The 23,449-nt window shown below is 50.5% G+C and overlaps 1 protein-coding gene across 8 annotated transcripts in view; it reads right to left on the reverse strand.

The window, feature by feature from the left end:
• Positions 1-23,449, reverse strand: part of Clec16a (C-type lectin domain containing 16A) — a 132,271-nt gene that overhangs the window by 34,667 nt on the left and 74,155 nt on the right. For all 8 annotated transcript variants that reach the window (XM_090324612.1, XM_090324611.1, XM_090324610.1 and 5 more), the window contains 3 exons: positions 6,805-6,956; positions 3,820-4,024; positions 1,435-1,602 (listed from right to left, as the gene is read on the reverse strand). In XM_090324612.1, coding sequence (XP_090180738.1) covers positions 1,435-1,602; positions 3,820-4,024; positions 6,805-6,956 — 525 coding nt within the window. The remainder of the gene's footprint in view (positions 1-1,434; positions 1,603-3,819; positions 4,025-6,804; positions 6,957-23,449) is intronic.

A 23,449-nucleotide genomic window follows, 5' to 3' on the forward strand; every position in this document is an offset into this window, starting at 1 on the left:
CTGATGTGCAGACGCTATAGAGCCCAGCGCTCAGCTCTGTTTAGTTTTGTGTTCTACAGAAGATTAGTACAGAAACAAGGCCTGGGCTTTCTCCTGCGCCAGTGTGTTCTTATTGGAAAGGAACCTGGTGACCCAAACCAAAAGTTTCTCCAGAACTTGAACGGGGAGCATTCCAGAGGCTGGAAGGGCAGAGCTAGCTCGCACCTGCTAGCTGTAAATGCAGGTGGCTGCTATGACTCTCAGCTCAGGTTCATTTTTCAGAATAGAGCCAGTCACAGCCTGTGGCCGCATGGTGAACAGAGAACTATCTAGAGCTATGTCAAGATTACATGTGTCATGGCTAGAGACCCTCCCCTTCCCTTCTGACTTGGCAATTTACCTCACAGACACATGAAGATCAGCACGATGACACAAAGGCACCCCCAGAGTGTTCACTGTGACCCCTATGGCTCTACTAGGTGCCGTGTTCACACAGATGCTGGAGTAGCATACAGCAGCTAGGGAGGGCGGAGCCCCCGTCGGTGCCAAGGTGAGGTGGCCCTGGCCTCGAGTGAAGCCCCACGTTTGTACTCGCCAACACACAGAAGCACCCTGCCATTGGGGGAAGCACTTGTGGAAGGCCACACACGACACCCAACAGTGGGATGTGCCTCAGAGTAGCTGGGGTCTCACTGCTCACGTCAAAACCAGATGGCTCGTACATGTACATATGACGTGGATACAAGCAGGGAAGGCAGCACAGATCCTGGGAGACAGGGACGTACGCCAGAGCAGCTTCCTATGGCTGCACTTTATTCCTATGTCAACCCAACCTTGAGAGCACCGAGCAACACTGGCAACTCCAGCTGGAGCCCTGGCAGTAGAGGGGGAGGTGGCGGGAAGCCTGGCCACTCTCTAGGATTTGTAGTGGAGAGAAGGGCCCTTCCCCACCCCCAGCCCCTTCCAGGGATGGCAGATCTGAGGCAAACATACGCTTACAGCCAGTGACACTGGAATGACAAACAACTCTAGCTCAGCCAAAGTGCCCTTGGCCTTTCCTTTCCAGTTTCCACTGGGGGAGGGGAGCAGGGGGGTGGGGCTCCCAGAGGAAGGGATGGAAAGGAAGGGACGGGGCAGAGTGGCTTCCTGGGAAGTCTCACTTCTTCAGCTCTGGTACCAGGAACCACACGCACTATCTCCTCGTCGGCTTCCGTCAGGGAGATCACTCCCACAACCTCATTACTAATAATTCAAATATTTCCAAGAAATTTCCAAGAAACTTCTTCGTGTCAGTTCTGAGAAGCTCCTCCACATGCCCAGTGAACCACTGGAAAGTGGAGTCCTGGCCACAGGAGAGGCGAGGGAAAGCCGGGGCTACTCTCTGGGGCTCCTGTTAACTTGGGCTGTGCTCAAGGCACGCCGAAGAAGAGGAAGGCCACACGGGCCCCGCCTTACCTGGCACCTTGTCCACAGATGCGAACACAGAACGCTGCACTGTCGGGTCACTGTTGCCACGCCGGCCCTGATTGTAGAAGCGGAAAGGCAGGTGCTGCGTGGACGAGGAGGAGCCAAGCCCAAATCCCAGGACTTCAGTAGTTGGCTGGATGGGGAGGTCCAGGAGGGCTGCAATCAAACCGCATAGTTTCAGCATGGGGGATAAGGGACAGGCGACAGGGGACTCAGAACAGGCTTTAAAGCCATGACCCTGCCAGGCACGGTGCCTGGGAGATGTCAAGCAGCAGCCTTGAACTGGGGACACCAGCAGAATACCGATCCCCTTGTAACTCAAATCACAAAAAAACTAGGTATTTGGTGAGGCCTCAGGCCAAGGCTGAGACTGGGAGGGGAGGGTTCTACATGGGGCTCTTAGCCTGAATGGCTGCCAGGCTCACATTTACCTTAGGGTCTCAGCTTCCATAGACCCTTGACAAAAGACCCACCACCAGGGCCTAGGAGTTTGGCCTAGTGGTAGGGTGCTTGCCTAGCCTGCATGAAGACCTGGGTTCAATTCCTTGGTACCACATACATAGAAAAAGCTGGAAGTGGTGCTGAGGCTCAAGTGGTAGAGCTCTAGCCTTGAGAAAGTCCAAGGACAGTGCTTAGGCCCTGAGCTCAAGCCCAGGACTGGGAGAAAAAAAAAAAAAAGACTCTCAACCAGGGCAGATATGCTAGCATAGGCCCATAATTCCAGGACTTGGGAGGCTGAAGCAGGAACATCACAGGTTCTAGACTAACCTGAGCCATTAGGTGAGAAAGTCTCAAAAGACCCTCAGTAGTACTTTATATACAAATGAGGCCAATTTTACCCTGAAAAATACTCATATATATATATGCACATGTAGGTACACATGTATATGTACGTATGTATGTGAGTGTCTTTCTCCATCTCTACCTCCATGACAGTCCGTTGGTATGTACAAGAGATAGGCCTTAGGACCCCCAAAGACGCTGACAACCACAATCGCTCAAGTCCCTTACGTAAATGGCATTGTATTTGTCTGTACATAGCCTCCCTCTGGATAATCGACTCAATGAGACCAATGCTTTGGGAAAAGGGGCCATACTGCATTGTGTAGGGAGCAATGACAAGGAAGCAGGTCTGTTCAGTCCAGAGGCCATTCCTTTCTGGAGGTTCTCATCCACTTGCGAAATGCCCAGTGTAATCACACTTGGGAAGAAGTTGTGTGTGTGTGTGTGTGTGTGTGTGTGTGTGTATTTTAAGAGTGTGTTTAGGTGTCATGGCTGCTACCCCTCTCCTCATAAACAAATCTCTTGGTGTATCAGTTCAGAGAGGCCTTTTAAAATCAATTTAAGAACTACCTGAGGCGCTAGTTCTAACAACCACTTTACAGCATAATTCTCAATTTTCAAATGAAATATTTGGCCTTCATGCCAGCTATGAGAAATGGCTTTACATTAAAAAAAAAAGTTGGAAAATAAATCTTCAAAGAAAGAAAGGGCTGAATGATTTAAGTCACTTTGCATATTACAACATGCTTCTGTAATGATTTTGCAAGCCAAGTCTACAGCTGGAGTAGAAGATGGGGACAGCGTAGGATCCAGGCTGTGAGAGAGGGCCAGTAAACCTCTGCTGCTGCCACATCCAGCAACCCAGCCCCTACTGGTCCCTTGCTAAGTGCCTGCCTGCCCATGGGCTGGCCAGCCCAAGGCAGTTATACCAGAGGCTGTTGATATTGTAGGAGTTGACAGGGCCCTCCCCACCACTGTGGTTCCACCCCTGCGAGAAGAGTATCTCTGCGAAGAAAACCCAGAGGCTTCCTGTGAATTTGCCCCAAACCCTGTGAAATGGAAAACTGGGGATTCAGACCTGGGCTGCAGTCCCCTGCTAAGGAGGGAGGCCCATCCTGAGGGAGAGGAGGAAGAGGGGAAAGTTCTACTGGGCTCAGCAGTTGGTACTTGCCTAGCCTGGGTCAACCCCCAGCACCGCAAGCCAACCAAATAACTGAGGCAGAGCAGCAACTTGTTCAACTAACTTGTCAGAGCCTCAGTTTTTCCCTTTATAAATGGGCAGAAGAGGCTCTACAAATCCACAAGTGAGGGAATGGAGAAACAGAAGAGTGCCTGTAACTGCAAGCCTGAGGATTTTAGCATGGAGGAGAGAATAGTTGTCCCATGGCTCTAGGAAGGCACCCCAGCAGTCACAGACTTTCTCAGGAAAGCAAACCCTTGGGAAATACGTGGGAAATTCCGGCAGATTCTCATTCCCTCAAAGCACTGTCAATCCATACCCACGCCCGCCCTTCGTAGAGGACATGACAGGGCTGGGGCTGTGTCTCCTGTAAGGATCAGGAAGATGCCGTGCCAGGCCAAGCTACTCACCAGCTATCCTCTGCATCTTCATGCGCCGAGCCTGGATGCGGCCCTTGGCCAGCCGCTGCCTGGCGATGATGCAGCGGATGTGGTCTGAGAAGATGAAGGTGGCCTGGAGGATAGGGAAGGGCTTGGAATGTGGGCTGGATGCGGGCTTGTGGATGGTGATGTTCAGGGCGCGGCTGTCGTCCTCGACTCCCGTCACCTCCATGTCCTGCAGAGCGAGGAGACAAAGGCCAGGGTGTGTGTCAGACCTGGGGAGAGGGCAGCTTCTCAGGGGCGATTGGGCCACATTGCATCCAGAGAGATGACCCTAGTTCCACTTTACTTTTGCCCCAAGGGCATCAATCAACTCACAAGTCTGAGAGTTCAGGACTGGCACAATGGGAGAAGGCAGGGCAGGCAGTGGAGTGCTTGGCAAGAACTGATGCTGGTATGGTGGCTGGCTAGAGGCCCTTCCTATGAGGTGGAAATGAGCAGAATGGCTCACTGGCCTTTCAACAGGCCAGGTCCAACAAGTCTCACTTCTGGGAAACAGCTGGCAAACCCATATCCCTACTGCGCCTGGCATGAGCTCAGGGACAATTCTGGTCTGCTTGCTCTTCTTCAGAACAGGGCATGGCTGGCATTCTTTTCTGCATCTCTGAGAACAGCTTACCCCTACAGAGAAAGGCTAACACTCAGGAAGGACCAGGGAGACTTTGAATAATAAACCCTCTAGGGATGGTGGGCCAGCGAGTGTGACAAGGTTAGTTCCACATAAAACCTCAGAATGATTCTACATGGAGAATCCACTTCCTCAAGGTTGGCAAGGAAGTAGAGGAAAGGCAGGGGGAGGCAGGAGGTGTCGGAAGAGGTTCTCAGGGGAAGATGCCTGCTGTTCGCAGGCATTGCACTGGACGAGGGCTCTTTAGAAACATCACCTGCATCAAAATGTGGCTGTGAGGATTATAATTCCCAGCAGGGAGCTGGGTATGTTGTGACAACCTGACAAATAGTGGCTATTGGAAGAGGACCAAAAAAAAAAAAAAGGTTTATGTGGCTTTCATGGTCTCATGGAGGTCTGCATTAATCCTTTGTGAGAGAAAAACACTTTCCTGACACTAAATTCTAAAAGAAATTGATCATAAGTCTAGATAAATAAGAAGCGTAAGTCATCTAATGGTTGTCTTACATTTAAGTCTCTTCATTAACATTTTTTTTTGGCAGTACCAGAGTTTGAATTCAGGGCTTCACGCGTGCTGGGCAGGCTCTCACTTGAGCCATGCCTCCGCCTTTCCCCCCAACCCTCTGGTTACTTTTGAGGTAGGATCTTGCTTTTTGCTGGGGCCAGCCTGGACCATAGTTCTCCTATTCACTCTTCCTAGTGTAGCTGAGATGACAAGTACAAACCACTGCCTGCTGCAAGTGTTGATTTTTTTTAAAAATAAAAGATAGTTTTTGTTTTAATAAATGTATTTATTTAGCTGATACTGGCATTGGGCTTAGGGTCTCAGGCGTACTTGTATGGAGTTCTGCACTTGAGTCACATCTTTAGCTGAGCTTTTTTTTTCTGGTTAACTAGAGATGGGGTCTCTTGGAATTTTCTGCTAGTTTTAACTAGGTGAGGCCTAGAGGATCCTTGAATTATAGCTGCCTGCACAGGTATCTCCTCTAACAGGTGTTGTCAAAACTGGAAGATCCTGGTGGGAGGAGGGACATGGGGACAAAAACCTAAGAAGGGATGTCAGTGTGTGAGAAGTGATGCACCTTCTATCTGGCAAATGTAACTGTAACCCCTCTATACGTTGAAATAAAAAAAGAAAAAGAAAAACCAAAATAAAACCAACTGGAAGATCCTGAAAATGAGGCTGCAGTGGTGTCTCACACATGTGGGTGGTTCTCAGGGAGAGGGGGACACAGCCAGGTCATTCTGTGGTAAGGAGGAAGTAGGTCAGCCAGGGCAGGATCTTTCTAGGAAGCAGAACGGCATGGTCAGGAAATGGACTGTGACTCTCAGGCCGGGACAACTTTGCTGGAAATTCGAGGACGGGGGCATGGCGGAGGTGTAAGCTGGCTCATTGTTTCAATACTGACTGGGTTGGCATTAGTCAACCATGCTATAGTATTGCCAAATATTAAAAAAGCCCACCTTCCCACTGGGCATTTGGTCAGGGAGGGGTGTAAGAAGAAAGGGAATTCTCATAAATTGCGCCAGAGGCAACAGTCATTTTAGGGGAAGTTGGCCTTATCTATCCTCACTTTAAATAGGACATCCCAATTTCTGGGTTATCTGCCTAGGCAATCCTGCCCACTCAGGAGGAAGTGAAGCAATTCTGTTCACAACGGCACTGCTTGGAAAGGTGCAAAGCCAGGACCAGCCAGCAGGGCTTCTAGTCACTCAACAATTAACAACAACAACAAGGCTCTCGAGTACCACTGAAGGAATGAAGCCAAGCCTGGCATGCGGGAACATGACTCCATAAACACTGCACACATTCCAGCACAGTCTAGAGCCTGGTTCCAGGACCTTCTGAGGACACAGAATTTGCAGTTGCTCGAGTCTTCACATAATATGCACACTTTTAAATCCTCTTGAAGGAAGTGGCTGACTCAAGGTCAGCGCCCAGGCCCCGAGTCTATGTCCCATGATTGACCGCCCCCTCCAAAAAAAAAAATCCTCTAGAAGAGGCTTAAAATAAATACCCCATTCAATGTGCATGCTGTGAGTAAAAGGCTGGCAAGGAACTAATGAGAAAAGACTGCACACGTTTAGTGCAGCAGAATTTTTTTCTCAAGGACTTAGATGGATGCGTAGTTGCAGAACCTTGTAGCCTGATACTTCAGGGCAGGTGTCAGCACTGAGGGTTTTGACCATGAGATCCTGGCCTTATCTGTGCCATCTTTTGGTTCTTTTTAGGGTCAATTTGTGCATATCTTCCTGTGTCATCAGCAGTGGGTTGGCAATCTGAGGTACACAGTTGTACGACTCGTGGAGAAGAGACTCCACCTTACCTGCAGGAGACCTGCAAACTTGACCACTCCCCAGCCAAGCCGGGATACATCAGGTTCCACCAAACTCATCTGGTAAATATCCACAGCCAGGAACCGCTGAACCATGCCGCCGTCCTTGGTGATCACTGTGCATGCGATCAAGTCACTGTTATCTGGGAGGAAGGAGCAGAGAGCAGAATGAGACCTAAGGCGGCTGCCCAGCCTCAGAGAGATGCCCAGCTACCTCTCATCTGCTAGGCAGTGGAGCTCAGGGGTCAGGGTGCGGGCCTTGAGTCACACAGAGCTGAGTCTGAGTCACTTCTCAGCCAGTGATGCCCGGCAAGTGTCTTTACGTGTCTGGGCTTCAGATTCGTACACTGAAAAATGGGAATAATGCACACTCATGCAAATGTCACATAAACCAACTTACTACCTGGGAGGTACTCAAGTCTTAGCTTTAAAAATCACCAACAGGGGCCAGGAGCGTGGCCTAGTGGTAGAGTGCTTGCCTAGCATGCATGAGGTCCTGGGTTCGATTCCTCAGTACCACATACAGAGAAAAAACTGGAGTGGTGCTGTGGCTCAATTGGTAGAGCACTAGCCTTGAGAAAGACCAAGGACAGTGCCCAGGCCCTGAGTTCAACCCCCAGGACTGGCAAAAAAAAAAAATAATAACCAACAGGAAATGGAGCTGTGGCTCAAAGTGGTAGCGTGATAGCCTTGAACAAAATGAACTCAGGGACAGTGCCCAGGCCCTTAGTTCAAGCCCCATGACTTACAAAAATAAACAAAAATTAGCCAGGACTGGGGGTATGGCTCAGAGGTTAAATGACTGCCAAGCAGGTTCAAGGTCCAGGGTTCAGTCTCCAGCACCAAGACAACAACAAACAACAGAACAACAATAGGCAAAATCCCAGGAATGTCTCAGGCTTTTTATGGACCAGGCTGTTAGTTTACCCTGGAGATGCTGTTTGTTTACGCTAAGTGTGGACAGGATACAAGAGTCCTGCTCTTTAGAACAGCATCAAGACCACGACTGGGCATCTGGCAGCTGGGGACTCTGCAGAGGGTACAAGGCCCTGAGGCAGGACCCGACTCCCGGGAGCTGGACGAAGGTCCTCCATGCTGAGGCTTTTGCTCAGTAACCTGGACTTCTAGTTTCATCCTGAGTGGCTCTCTCCAGATGTCTAGTCTGCAGTATCTTACTCATTAGTAGAAGCACTTTCTTTGTGGTAACTAGGGTTTATGTCTTTAGTCAAGACACAACATTTTCTCAGTGAGAACAAAAACAATAGGTGCTTTTTCTTTCCCTTTCCTCTCTCTCTCCTCAGCCCAGTCCCACTCACCAGCAGGAATGGGACTTAGCTTGGCTCCCCCTCTGCTTGCCCTGGCAGAGGAGCTTGTCTATAGCTGGGGGCTGGAAAGCAGTTGGAAGTGACTCCCTCCCTCGTTGAGCAAACGACCTTAGGGGCTGCAAGGGGAAGCACTACCACCCCAGCCACAAAGAGTGAAAAAGGAAGGAGAGCACCTCAAAGAGGAACAGCGTTCAGAAAAGCCACTGAGACATCAAAGCCCTGTGAGAATGGGGAGATTTCTGAAGAAAACGGTAACACAGCGAGCCCTGGGTGGGAGCCTGTGCTCTGTACGCACTCCACGAGACACGGGGTAGTTAGGGAGAAATGAGGTGGTGTGCCTAGACCCTGGCAGAACACCAACCATCCTTTAGGAGATGCTGCTTTGGGGTGACTTGTCTATGGAAGTCCTGCACCCTCTCAGGAAGCCCTGGGCATCCCTGCCATGTCCCTTGGGACTGGCTGATGGCATTTGGCTGGTCGCAGTGTCTAAAGGGAATGCTGGATGTGCCAGTGTGTGCGGATTCACTCTGAGTAGATGGGAAGACCTCAAAGGACCTTTTGTGTGACAGCCTAACTCTCTGGAGGAGCCTGTGGCTAGGAGAGGCTGTGCAGGCGACATGAGGCTTATTGGCCTTTCAACGCATGCTGCTTTCTAGCTCTCTGTGCCCAACTGAGTCTCCTCGCTCCTCCCCAACAACTCAGCTTCAAAAGAGCAAGGCCTAGGACTCGGTCAATAAATACTGCTGAGCTGGGCATGAGCATTCGTGCTGTAACCCCCGATACTTGAAAGGGAGAGAGAGGAGGCTTGCAGTTTGAAGCTGAGCTGGTACAAGCATGAGATGCTACCTGAAACACAAACTAAAAGCAAAAGGGCTGGGGGAGGATGGCTCAAGTGGTAGAGTATCTGCCTAGCAAGTGCAAGGCCCTGAGTTCAATTCCCATGTTTTACTACAAAACATGAACAATTGAAAACAAACAAACAAACACACACACACAACCCAAACACCAAAATCCCACTAGAAACGATCAGAAGATAAGCTAGGAGAAGAGCCACACGATGAGGTGAAGAAAGGAACAGACATGAAGGATTCCTACAAGGGAACGGGGACAACCAATAGACACACAAAGCCGCCCGCTCCTCACAAGAAGGCAGGAACCAAATCAAAACAAGATAGAATCTGCCACCAGTGGGGTGGGAGCGCTGGGGCGGCCGATAGCATCAGGTTCTGCGGAGGACAGAGGAGGCAGTGGAGCTGGCATTCTCAAAGGCTGCTCACAGGAGAATACTTTAACCTACGTTCACTTATTTGTCCATTTTGAAGGGCAAATTAGCATGACTTGTTAAAAACGAAAGTTTCACATCCTATGACTTGGCGATTTGTATGTTCCCAAGAAAAACACTCAGATGTGGGGGCCAAGAGACACCAAAAGCAGCTGTGGGTCTAGAAAAGATGCAAATGTCAGCAGTCAGGGAATGCCTGAACATATTGTGTTGATTTATTTGGTACCAAATTGTGGCAAGAACAAGGAATTATGTGAGGGTTGTCTCTAGTTGGAAACCAGTGGCTTACACCTGTAGTGCCAGCAACCCAGGAGGCTAAGACCCATAGAACTGCAATTCAAAGCCAGCCTGGACAGAAAAGCCTGCTAAACTCCATTCTCAAAATAACCAACAAAAAGCAGAGCTGGAGGTATGGCTCAAGTGGTAGAGCAACAGCCAGGCAAGCAAGCTGAGCAAGTAAGAGGTCTTTAGCTCAAATCCCAGTACCCCACTCCCCAAAACGAAAGAGAGCAAGAGCAGGAGAGCGCAAGAACATGTCAACTGGAAAAAGCAAAGTGGAAGGCAAACTCAGCTGCTATAGAGCGTTCTGGTTTTCCAATGGAAAGATGTGCTGTTATCGCACACTTGCAGTTGAGTGAGAGAAAAAGGGTCTCATGTCCCTCTGGGATCACTCCAGGAAACGAGTGCCCTGGGCTGTCTGGTCACGAGAGCAGAAGGCAGTCACGGAAGGCCAGAGATGGCAGGAAGTGCCAACAGTATCCTAGTTCATTCACACCACTTCCAAAGCAGCCAGGCTTAGGGGCACAAGCTCTAGTTTATGGCACGCACACGCACACACACAGTCCAGAACTGGGCCATCAGAACTGGGCCCTGCAATGGTCAGGCACTAGGCAGCCTGTCTGCAGCCTGGAACCACCTTGAGCTGCTCAGGGCCCAGTGGAGAGGCCAAATTCCCACTGGCAGAGCTGAGGGGGGACTTGGGAAACGTCATAGCACACGTGTCCACTGTGGGGAGGAAGAGGGCAGCGGGATGGTGGATGTCTCCACTGAACCCTAGAACCCTGAGAGTAGCACATTTCCCACACATTTCCCAGTGGCATCTCGCTGCAGGGGAAGGGAACACGTCCCTCTACTTCTAGACACCGCCTTTTGTTTTATTCATGGGAAGGCAGGAAAGATTTGCCATTTTCTTTTAGTTGAAGATACCAAGCTTATCAGTCTCTGTCTAGATAAATACTGCAAGCTCCAAATTTAAAAGGCATGTGTATGTGTGTGTGTGTGTGTTATATATTTCTTTTTCTTTTTTTTTTTTTTTACAGTAGACAGTATGTCTCCTGTGTTTGCCTCCCCAGAGACAACCGCTGTGTGGCTTTCTTGTCGCCTGCCTGCTTCCCAGGACGGTGGCCACGTCCTGCTTTTACTTTCACCACTGCCGGCAAGCCGCACAACTCGTGCTATGCTTTCTCCGCTGAGCCACGTCCCCCAGTGAGCTCTCACCACCTCACCACTGCGTTGGGGTTGACTCTGAATGCTTTCACAGCTCCCTAGTAGACGGGCCAGCGGCTTGTGCATATGCTTTTGTCACATTGGTAGACGGAATATTCTGGATCACTGGTACGTGTGGGTAAATTTGTAGCAGCAGAGCAGACCTTGTCTTTGTTAGTTTTTCTCTCCAGGCATTGTGTTTGTTTTATAAAATAAACTCACGTTACATCACAACCGCATATGGAAACTCAGAATTACTTACAGTTGATAAAGTTATGTAAACATATTGGAGAGAAAAAGGTACTTCATTCATGATAGCCTAAAGTCTGCTCTTGTCTGTCTGAGATAGAGTGCCAACCCAAGCTATCCTGGAATTTATCATCCTTCTACCCCAGCTTCTCAGGTGCTGGGATTACAGGCAGGTACCTCCACACCCAGCCAAGGGAAATTCACAAGTTGGAAAGTTGAAGACAAACTAGTACCAACCAGGAGGGCCCAGAAAGGAGCTTCTGTGCAAACTAGACTTTCTCTATTTCCCATACTGCATGCTCTTCTTACAGGGTGAGTCTGACTGACTCTCCGCCCATCCGATGGGGTGACACCCTTTCCCTCTGACCCTGGGCAGGGGCTAGCGATTACCTGGACCCACCAAAGGAAGCCATGCTGTATAGGTCCTGAGCCACACCTCAGAAGCTTGCCTCAAGACTGACGCTTCTGGCTGCTCAGAGGCACTGCAGGAATAAGCAGGATGGAGGGAAACCAGGGTTGCCATTTCCAGTGAAAGCTGAAGATGCCAGGAGAGAGGACGGGAAAGCGGTGAAGGAGCCACCTTCCTCGGAGCGTGGAAGCCAGACAAGCTGGCGGAGACAGCCTCAACTCAGGCCACAGCTCTGCCAGTGTCAGGCTCCCTGCTGACAGAAGCCAACTCCAGTCCCTGCAGAGCTGCTGAGGTCTGAGAGGAGCTCGGCCCGGTCACGTGCATGGCGGTGCCAGGAGAGCGAGCCACTGGAGGGAGATGAGGAAGCAAGGTGTGGGTCCTTCCCCAGGACTCCTACGGGGCCATGGAGGATGTGGGGTGCACAGACCTTCATCTCTCTAGATAGGCTTCCTGTGGCCCTTCATCCATGGGTGTCTCCACACTTACCCTCTCACCTCTCCCTAAACCCAGTGCATGACATTCTGGAGCCTGCTGTCCATCCCTTCATTGTTGAGGGGAGCCTTAGGGAGATATTCCTCCCTGACTGGTACTTCCCGTGGTGGGTGGGGGCTGAAGAGGTATTTGGGGGTGTGGTGCAGGCATCCGTGTCTTGGGGCCAAGGCTTCCCGGCCCCCGGGGAAAGCCTCCTCTCTCTGACGGGTTAGAGCCCGTTACTGCGCAATGCACAGGGTTGACAGACTTCTGCTGTATTTAAATGAGCCCTCCATAATAAAATATGGATGCCAAAAAATAATTTAATTCTTGGCGTTGGTGGCTCCAACCACCTTTAGCATCAGGAAGTCTTTATCCTTGCAGAGGGACCTCTAGGCGAGCTGATTCCAGGGCTTGGAAACGTGATACGCTGGCCACGGCTGGGGTTCAGCAATTTAGTAAAATGGCTTTCAGGCACGTGTGCGGCGGAGGTCAGCTGGGCCTGCGGAAGAGGGCATGATTACTTGCAGGAGGTGGGCCCTGGGATTTCCTCAATGATGCCAGCGGTGTGGAACCCAGGAACCCAGCAGGCATGTACTACAGGAGTCGGGAGTCAAGCAACTTCCTCCAGGGACCAAGAGACAAATGACATGGTGGGATGGGGCTTGACAACCAGTGGTGACAGGCACACTACCTAAGCAAGCCGAGGGAAGCCTGGACAAAGCCAGAGAAAAGACCTTCACAGAAGCCTGACCAGGAATAGCTCTTGAAGGAGGCATGCTGGCTGCTTTTAGCAGAAGACAAATGGCTGATACAAGTTCCCGATGGGCAGGCCTTGGAAGCCCAGATGTGAAGCCGTCACGGTGCTGAGAGGCTGCCTTTGGCCAAGTCCCCTCTACACCTGGCATTTGGTGGCCCTTTCCTGCAGTCAGGAAGGGTAGCCTCTCCTTCCAACTTTTGAGATTCTCTTCCAGCATTCAGGGAGGATGGAGGGGGTGACAGCCACACCCTGGGCTCTTTCTGTAAGTTGGGAGCCCAAATCCCTGCCCTGTCCTAAGGGCTAAAGGCAGGACAGCCTATCACTCCGGAACAAGCCTGGGTGAGATGGTACTTAGTAGCACGGAACAATCAGCTTAGGGAGACAGTTCTTCAGATGGCTGATGAGCCCCAGGGCTCCAGGCAGGCCACTGGGGATGGAGGGGAAGGCAGGCACAGGCCTTACTGAGAGGTCCAGTCCAAAACCCGTCACAGAAGGAAAAGTCCAGCCCTGTTGGGTCATAAGGAAGCTGCTCATGTCTGATTTTCCTAAGGTGAGTACTTGTAGAACGCCAGCAGTGTTTCCAGGGCAGCCCGGTAGGGTTGGGGTGAGGAGAATGGAGAACGACACCCAGACCTCCCAGCGCCCCTGTGAGCTCCAGCAAGAGGGGTGTGAACTGGGCCACTCAATTAGGTCGGCTGCTTCCCCTGACAGTCAAATCAATCCTGTGAAGAAAATTAAGTAACCATTTCCCCATCAACTCGGCAGCAGCTTATGGGTTATTTGCTGCAAGCAGCAATCAATTACTCCATCTTCTTTGAAGCTCCCCTTCCCGGCACAGCGGGGCCTCCCCTGGGGGGAGCTGGGTGGGGGAAGCATCTCCCCAAGGAAGAGAGAACAGGCTGCTGGGATTCCTCGGGTTTCCAAAAGAGAGAAGCAAGTTAGTGTGCAGAGAAGAGGCTGCTTGCGAAAAGCCAGTCACCCCGGGAATCTGGGCCATCCAGCTTGGTTCTGAAGTCTCACCCCATCCCTGGGTAAGAAAAGGACTTTGTGGCTCTACTTTGTGGTACACAAGCTGGAGTACTGTTGAGGGAGAAGAGTACTGAGGGCAGCAATACACTAAAGAAAATAAGATGGAACCAGGTATGGCAATGCATTCCTAGAATTCCTGCTACTTGGTTATTTGAGGTAGGGGGACTGTGGTTCAGGGCTGGACTGGGCAAAACCCTAGGTAGCAACAGATAAACGAAAACCCCAAAAGTAAAGAACCTGAGGGCATGGCTTAAGTGGTAGAGTACTCTCTCAGCAAGCTCAAGGCCCAGAGTTCAATACCCAGTACTGTGCGTGCATGCGTGCATGTACCCAGGCACACATACACAGAGAGCCAGGTTGTATAGTAAGTATGGTGGGGAATGTTTGTGGCAGGAGATGGGAGGGTGTACAGGTATTCATGGCACAACTTGGTTGTATGCCTGAAGGATTTCAAAATAATAGGCTGGAGGAGAAGCTGACTTCTTAGGTCAGACTGCTGTTAAGTTCAGACAAGCCCAGGCAGCTGTCGTACCCACACAGTCCACACACAGTTCCTTCTCAATAATGCTTACTAATTCTCTTTATACAGCTTGCAAGCTAAGCAGGTGCTGGACCACTGAGCAAGGGCTGCGGGCCCAGCCTTTCCATCCCTTGTGACTGCTGTCCCAGTAGTGAGAAAGTTTGGTTTAGCTTGGTCGGACGGACTGCTGTTATCTCTCAACCCCTGACAGTCTAGATGTGTCTTCAGGGTTCCGTGGCCCCAAGAACGCAATGATGACCCTCACTTTGTGGCCATGGGTACGTCAACTTATCTGCTTGCCCAGCACCTGCTGTGTGATGGGTGGCAACTGAGCAGTCCAGGAACCACAACGGAAAGGAGGAAGGCGCACCGGTGCCATATTCAGAGCAGGAGCCCGAGGCGGGGGAGGCTGAGAGCTGGTCCTAGGGACCCAAAGTACGAGGTGGGGCTCAGCAGCAGCTCCTCCAGAAGTAGTGGGGTCTGCAGCCCCCCCCTTACTGTGCCTAGTAAACATATGGCTGCTTTTCACAAGGTGGCCAAGAAAATGAGTCACGTGCCTTCATCTCCTCCCACCCCCGCCTTTGAAATTTTCTAGAGAGCACAGCAGGCCCTCTACCCTGCTTATTCTCACACATCCAGAACATGTTCTGGGCAGCTCCTGACATGGCTGGAGTCTAAGCCGGGACGGCCACACGCAAAAAGCTTTATTCTTTGTTCCCTTTAATCACATTGCACAAAATTCACAGTATGCAGCTCGGAGAAGACTCAATTACGAGAAACAGGATCCAAATGCGCAGTAATTCCAAGTACGGCATGGCACATCCCTTATCAGGTGACACCCGCCTGCCACCAGGGGCACAGATCTCATCTTACCACGCTGTGCTGCCCTAGCTTATCTCTCTACACGCTCAGAACACCGCATTTACATAGAATGTTGCATAATTTCCCCTCTAAAAGCGACCCTGGTGAGCATGAGAAAAATAAAGTTCCCTATAGCTCTGTGACAAAGTGGTGCATGGAAGACTTGAGATTTCCAAGAAGACCACGGAATAGCTAGGCTCCCCCAAGGTCTCCCTAACTATCCATCTTCTAAAGGGGACATGGCTTCATCCCCAGGGATGTAGTCAAGGACATAGGAGCGGAGGCAGAGGAAGGTACAGCAACGGCTAGTTTTCTCTCCTGTGTGGCCACATCTCCACTATCCCTCTGGTTAGAAGGTTGGTGAAGCTCAGGCCACAGGTTCTCTTCCCTTGCATTTCCTCTTCATGGCTTTTCACAAGAAAAGTGCCCCCGGGAATGGGGGGCGGTACCATCCCAGCACTTCTCTACACAGTTGCTATGGAGATGTGGTGGTATCTGTAAAATGGAGACCTGTGCCCAGAATGGAGATGGCTGCTGAACAGCCCGGGAAGACAAGCAGGGGTCTGGTGAGCCTGATGGGCCACCTCCTGGGCTGAGTGACCTCGGTGAGGGCAGCGACCTTTCTGGGTGGGCCTCGATTGAAGAGGCTGAGACTAAACCACATGCCTCTTTTCTGATGGGAAAGAACGTCTAAATTTCATACCAGGGGACACATTGATAGCTGTTTGGCAGAAATTAGTTCACAGAGCAAATGCTTACCGGCACAGCAGTCTGATTTTTAATTAGTGTGTGGGAATCCAGTGGACTTCATACATCGACAGTAAAACATGGGAGACCTCTGCTGGAGACAAAGCTATACCTTTGGGCTTCAACAAAAGCTGTAGTCTTTGCAAACCAAATTTCCTGCTTTCTGGTTTGGATTCCTGGTGTTTGATCTGATTACCAATAAGCTTTTGGCACTGGAGCAAGTCTTTGAAAGCATGTGATTTCAAGTGATATGGTTAATGCGAAACTAAATCTTATCAGTATACTTCTGTTCATTACTACACCCAAGCAAACACCTTCTTTAAAGCATTTAGCCAAGGCTCAAACAGGCTAATTTCTGAGAAGCTCAGCTATATTCCCTTCTGAGACTGTCATATATATATATATATATATATATAGTGTGTGTGTGTGTGTGTGTAGAGAAAAAGAGTGGGGGGAAGAGAGAGAGAGAGAGAAAGAGAGAGAGAGAAAGAGAGAGAGAGAAAGGGAGGGAGGGAGGGAGAGAGAGGGAGGAAGGGAGGGAGGGAGGGAGAGAGAGAGAGAGAGAGATATCTCAGTAGTCCTAGGTAGACCTAGGAATGACCTCCCCCCAAAAAACCCTTGTATATGAACCACTCTTATTAAATTCATGAAGAAAAGAAGGCAGTGAGCCCATTCATTCACTCATTTTACTCTGGACATTTGAGACACTTTTTTCTTAGCCAGGTGGGATAATATATACTTGTAATTGCAGCACTTGGGATGCTGAAGCGGGAGGATCTCCAGTTTAAGACCAGCCTAGGCTGGCTAGGGAGACCTCAGATCAAAACAAAGAGAGAAGGGAAGAAGGAAGGAAAGAGGGAAGAAGGGAAGTGAGAAGACATGTTTACATGCCAGGAAGGCAAGGATTTTTTTTTTGCACTTCTGCTCACTGCTCATGGGGCATACCCCCCTGGAGACGGCCTACCTTAGGATCCAGCGCTGTGAGGCAGAAGACAGCTCATGGGGGGACAGAAGGATGGACACACAGTGTGACGTGTGGATGTGCAAACTGTCAACACAGTGTGTGACACTGATGCTCTTGGATGGTGTAAGTGAGTGTGTGTGGTCCTTCCACAGATAGAGGGCAGATGGACAGGTGGGGCATGTGCAAGGGCCACAGGCACAAGAGAACAAGACAGGTCAGGGAAATGCAGGGAGCACACGGGCCAGTGTTGGGAGCTGGCTGAAGATAGGAACACGTCTGGAATGTAACCCGTGCCTGGGAACTGGGGACCAGGGGAAGTTGTCATGGAAACAAAAGGCATTTGCTTATGGTTATTCACTGAAACCAACTCACTAAAACTTTAATTAGAAATTAGTAAGTAGGACCCAGACTGGAACTTACTACATATGAACAAAGGATCTGAAAAAAGGCAATAAAATTTCCCATTCATTCCTTAATTCATCAAGGATTCCCTCTGCTGAGAGCAAATATAGACATAGGTACTAGGGTGGCAAATAAGACAATCTAAAGTCACAGTAACCGAAGAAAACCTACAGGATAAACTGTACTAACACAAGGAAAGGACAGCACTTAACCTAATTAGAGATGCCTCAAAGATATATTTGCAAATCCCACAAAGAGACCATTTCCAAAAGTTCAGCTCACTTGCAAATTTGTACCTAGGAAACTTCAAGTAAGTTTTGGCCAGGGTTTAAGAGCATCTAAGAAGAGGAACTGTACTCTATCTGTATCTTACTTAGGAGAAAATGGGGGGCCGTGACAGGACTAGGATTCTACCATCTTTCCAGGGTCAAATCCCAGGCAGGACCCAGGAAGGAATGCTGGCAGTGAGTCAGGTCCAAGCTTCTCCTTGTCCATGTAAGCCAAACCCCGATCCTGTAAGAGATTCCGTGGGCCACACTAAGTCAGATGAACCTGGAACGGTCAGCTGCTTTCAGAACAAGAACTGGGTGACTTCATTCTGGGAGCACACTCCTGATGGACTTGGGCCGCTCCTGCTGAATTCTCTGTGGTGGAATGCAGGAACGGGGACGGAAAGAAAAGTAAAGGAGAGGCGGGGGAACGGTGGACATGTTGATGGAAGACAGTGACAGGCAGCAAGGAAGTGTGGCTTGCAGATGGCTGAGCACCCCCCAAAGTCTGTCTCTTGCCAGTGTGGCCAACTCTGCAACCCCCTTTAGCTGGCCTCTAGCAAGCTCATATAGTAGGGATACTCGGAATTCCAGGCTGGCTGCAGGGAGGAAGCTGACGTCACAGGCAGAGGGACGGGGGGGGGGGGGGGCTGTTATCAGCTGCAGGGATCACATGTTTGTGCAGCTGTGCCTAACTAACCCCCGGGTACAGCTCTGGCTAGATTAACATCACCATCCTCAATGCTTCACCTGCCCTGGGCTCTGAAACAGTACGGGCCTCCTCTAAATAGGGGTGAAGGCCACACTCGGCACTCTGGCAACGACACGGCTGCACAAGGTCAATCTCTGCTGGTCTTATCCTTGATGGTGTCAGGACACCTTCTGCCTCCAGTGGGCAGGACAGGACACTGGGGCTCTTCAGTGTGGAGCACAGTGGTTCCCCTTGGTAGTGAAGAGCTGGGGTTCTGGAAGATTCCAGAGCCTGCACTTCCTTCTTCCTGACAGAATCACCACCTGTCATGGCGCTGGCCAACAGGGCTTTCGGCATCCATCTATATACTGTCCTTTACCTGTGCAGTCTAGAGCAAACCAAACCTGGGTGGCGACCTAACTTGCAATGAATTAAAGTTAACACTTGAATTGTGGCTAAGGGCAACTGAGAAACAGAAGTTAAAATTTTTACCTAGGCAGAGAGGTAGATGCCCTAGGCCTAGTGGTAGAGTGCTTGGCTAGTATGCACAAAGCTCTGGGTTCGATTTCTGGTACCACATATACAGAAAAAGTCAGAGGTGGCGCTGTGGCTCAGGCGGCAGAATACTAGCCTTGAGCAAAAAGTGTCCAAGGACAGGGCCTAGGCCCTGAGTTCAAGCCCCAGGATGGCAAAATATATATTTTTTTAACCTAAATTTTCATTTACTTAAATCTAGGCAGTCACAGGTCGCTGTGGCTGCCCTGCTTGGCCACTCTTCGGGGTTAGTGACCCAGCAACACTGGGAGGAGGTGACGAGAAGACAGAGCCCGAGGGCTCTAGGGAACAGTCCCCCACTTCTAGGTATGAGCTCAGGGGAGAACAACACATCACAAGACACCTTGGGGTGATCAGCCTCACCCAGACCCCAGGAGCTGCTGGACCTGGAATGGGGGAGAGTGGCCACACACACACACACACAGAGTTACGTCTCAGTGTCGCCTCAGCCAACCCCCCCTCTCCCCAGTGGAGCCCAGGCAGGGCTCATGCCCAGCTTTGTCCTCTGTCACGGAGCAAGCAGGTGCAGTAAATGGGCCCTGGGGACAGAGGAATGCTGGGGGCAAGGCTGATCTGCATGGCATCACTGGTCAGACCGGGCACCTGCTTCCCCCACCCAGACCCTGTGGATTGCAGAACAGGTGCGGTGAATGAATTGGGTTGGGAAGTTATCCGGGCCAGGGGGAAGATGGTTTGGGAGGCTGCTGGTGAAGGAGCTGGATCACAGGAGGAAGCTGACAATTCTTCAAGGATGAGGTGACTCAGAAGTGACACCACACTGGCTGGGACACCATGCTACCTGGTGGCGAGTTATAGGAAGTGGATGGTCACTCCATCCCTGTCCCTATGCTCTCTCCTGTAAGCACAGGCACTCGCCAGCTCATGGGCTCAGCAGGTCCTAACTTCTGTGCCAAGTTTCTCTCTAGATGGGCTGTGTTGGTGATGGCGGGAACAAAGTACCCATCTTGTTTCCATGTCATTCTGTATGCATCATGTGGCTTTCCATGGAGTGTGTGTGTATGGGGGGCGGTGGCTCTTATGCCTGTGGCACTGGTATAAGATGACCTGAGCTCTAGGAGCTCCAGCACTTGCCATCACCCCACCATCATTAGCATCACCTGGAGGCTGTCTCCCCACACTCACCCTCGGGGCCCCACAGAGGGGACAGGAGTCCTGGCTGGGTTTGACCAGGAGGCCTGGACACCCCTTCCCCCATACAAGGAACGTGTAGCCTCCAGGTAACTCAAAGGCCTTTTCCTTGTCTTCCTTTGTGCCAAAAGGGGCAGATATCCAGTAGGACCTAAAAAGCTGGGAAGGTGCCCAGGTTCAGGGAGAGCTCACTGACACGGCGCCAGTCAACAGGGAAGCTGGAACACCATTCCAGGTCTGATGGATTGCTCATGGCATCCCGGGGAGTTAATTAGAGCAGTGAACTCAGTCCTTATATGTCAATGCTCTTTGCCATTAACAATTCAGGTAAAGAAGGAAGGACACAGAATAGTAGAGCGGGGAAAGAAATTAATTGAGCTAAGCCTTTTAAAACTGTTTCTGATACATCAAATTCTAATGAAAGATTAACATACATGACAGAAATATTAAAACGCACTTATAGAGTTCTCCAGAAGACAGGGAGAGCAAGAAATCTGTCAAAGGTGATGGAACTGATTAAATCTTGCAGATAAGGGACTGCACGAGTGATGAGATGTGTTTACTCACAGCTCTGAATTTAAATCAGGAAAACAGTACGTGTTGTCTTGCTGCTCCCACCTGGGCTTGCCCTTGAACCTGAGTCTATGCTAGACTTGCAAGCCAAGGCCAGCAGTCCAGTATGCTGCGGTGGGGGTGGCGGTAAGTAGGAAAACTCATGGGTAAAAGGCAACAAATCCTGGCAGAGACTCATGGAAAAATGTTGGTTACAGAGTTAATTCTGGTTTGTTTGTTTGGGGGAATAGAACCCAGGACCTCTTTGGTGCTAAGCAAGCAAACTGTCACTAAGTCAGAGAGCCTCCACCCAGCCCTCCTCAAGATTGGTTATTTCGGGTCAGTACAGGCGTTTGCACGTAGGGTTTAGGTACTATGCTTTAGCTTTCTCACTCAAGGGTGGCCTTCCACCACTTGAGACACAGCTCTACTTCTGGCATTATGCTGGTTGGTTGGAGGGAAGTGTCATACAAACTTTCCTGCCTGGGCTGGCTTTGAACTACAGTCCTCAGATGTCAACTTCCTTTGCCACAGGTGCCCCGCCCTCATCACTCCTTTCCAGTGTATATGAATTGCACAGAGGACTGGGCTTGCTTCCTGTTCATTCTCCACACTCCATCCTTTCTCTTGTCTCCCTTCCGGTCTCTCTCCTCTCTTACAGCATGACCTAGAAAGGCAGGCTTTCCACCTTCCAGAACATTCATCATCGCCTACATTTCCCTGCTACGTACATCAAACGTCCCGAGCTCACACATTTGAAACAGCATCTCATGTAAGATTACCCACTTGAAAAAAAAAAAAAAAGATTAGCAACCGTTCAAAGAAGAAACAAGTCATGGAAAATGTGACTTTCCGTGTCACACCTCCCAAGAAGGAAGTCCTCACTTCAAAGGCATCCCGGGTATGGCAGGAGCTAAGACAGCTCTGGCGGCCCAAGGCTGGTAGACAATGTTTCCCATCATGAGCTCCTTTAAATCACCCCCCACTTCTTTATAACAACCATAGCTCCATTCATTCTACACTTCACTGATTTTAAATGTGATTCATGTCAAATTCATGACAATCATGCAGAGCTGATTTTTTTTCACATTTTGAGTTGTGTTATGAAGGACATGGCAGAGGTGGTAGGGAAATGAGAAATGAAAGAGGGCATATATATATTTGGTGGGGGGCTGGGGGGGGGGACAGCCAGGCAAGCAAGGCCTAAAAGAAAAAGGGGAGGTGCTTTTTTTTTTTTCTAGAGAACTTAAACACAAAAGAGCCACTCAAGGTCAATTCTTAAGAAGGGAACTGGCTTGGCTTGATGTGGCCAGGAAAAGTGGGGGTGGGGGGGTGGGGCGGGGCCTGCAGAGGCCTCCCTCACACTTCTGAGGGTGAGGCCTCTGGGCTGAGTCGCTGGAACAAGGAGGGCCGAGTGAGCGGTGAGGGACAAAGCACCTCTGCCTCCGCCCGCCTCCAGCCCTGCACCTGTGATGGTGGAGGCAGGCCTCTGTTTACTGTAATCATACTTCAGGACTGGAAACTTCTCAGGCTGGCATCCAGGTCCATCTCTGGAACCCCTGACTCAAGTCACCTTTCAGTTTCCTTCTGAGCTCTGGAGCCTGTTGCTTCTGTCACTCAAAGGTGACAAAGCAAGGTGACATTGAGGGTGACAGCTACTATGGACGCTGGTGGTAAGGGACCTACCACACACGCTGCAGCATGGGGGTAGAGGAGCGGGCAAAGCAAGCCCTTGGCAGCTGGGTGACGTCACACAGTGGAGCCCTAGGTGTCAAGAGTCCCTCTGAGGTCCCACTGACACGAACGACCATGCTTGTCTTGCAAAGAGGAATGGAGTGGCTCATGCCCATACATCTAACTATTCAGGAGGTTGAGATCTAGAGGACAGTGGTTCAAAGGCAGTCTAACTAGAAAAGTTCTTAGACTCTAACTCCGAAATAACCAACAAGCTGGACACCAGTGGCTCATGACAGTAATCGTAGCTACTCAGGAGGCTGAGATCTGAAAAGTACCATTCGAAGCCAGCCCAGGTAGAAATATCTGTGAGAGTCTTATCTGCAATTAACCAGCAAAAAGCTGGAAGTGGAGCTTTTGCCCAAGTGGTAGAGCACCAATCTTGAGGAAAAAAAGCTCAAAGGATAGTGCCTAGAGTCTGATTCAAGTTCTGGTACCAGAAAAAAAAACAAAAAACCAACTAGCAAAAAGCAGGGCTGGAGATATGGGTCAAGGTGGAGTGGTACTGTGACAGCCTAGCCAGCAAGCAGAGCAAGCACAAGGCCGTGAGTTCAAACCCCAGTTACTCCCTGTACATCCTCCCCCAAATGAAAGTCTGGCAGCGGGCCTTGTACCTCAGGTATAAAGTTCCAGCTGTCAGAGGTGGGCTGTACGATTCAGGCACTGTGTTCATCACCCTGCAGTTGAAGGAAGTCAGGTGCAGGCTAGGAATGTGCTGAAGTCCCTGGGCTTGTCCCCTAGTCTGGTCATCCCCTGGTCTACCACCTCTACCCAGCTCCTGTGTGCCAAGGCCCTGAGACTCAAGGGTGTAGAAAGGAAGCCGCTGGCCCCAGCTCTAGTGCCTCCAGCGGTCAGGATGGAACTGCAGCCTGTGCCGACCAGCTCCTTCTCCAGGTGTGAGGGTCCAGGCCACAGATTAGGGCTTCTTCACTTTGCTGCTGCAAAGGTCCCTCTCCCTACCCTTCTCTCCTCCCCCACCTCCCATCACGCTAGACTGGAGCTTGTGACCTTCTTGCCTCTGCCTCCTGCCTGCGGGAAGGCCTGAGATCTTTTGCTGAGTGCCACACACAACTTCCTTTTTTATGCTGTGAAATAAGAGATCTCTTTCTCAACACCCGTTATCAATCTCCTGCTGCTTTTAATAGCAGCAGTTTTTTGTGTGTGTTGGGGTAGATATAAACA

The sequence above is a fragment of the Megascapheus bottae genome, chromosome 36, assembly GCF_031878675.1.
Source record: "Megascapheus bottae isolate mThoBot1 chromosome 36, mThoBot2.hap1, whole genome shotgun sequence".
NCBI lineage: Eukaryota > Metazoa > Chordata > Mammalia > Rodentia > Geomyidae > Megascapheus > Megascapheus bottae.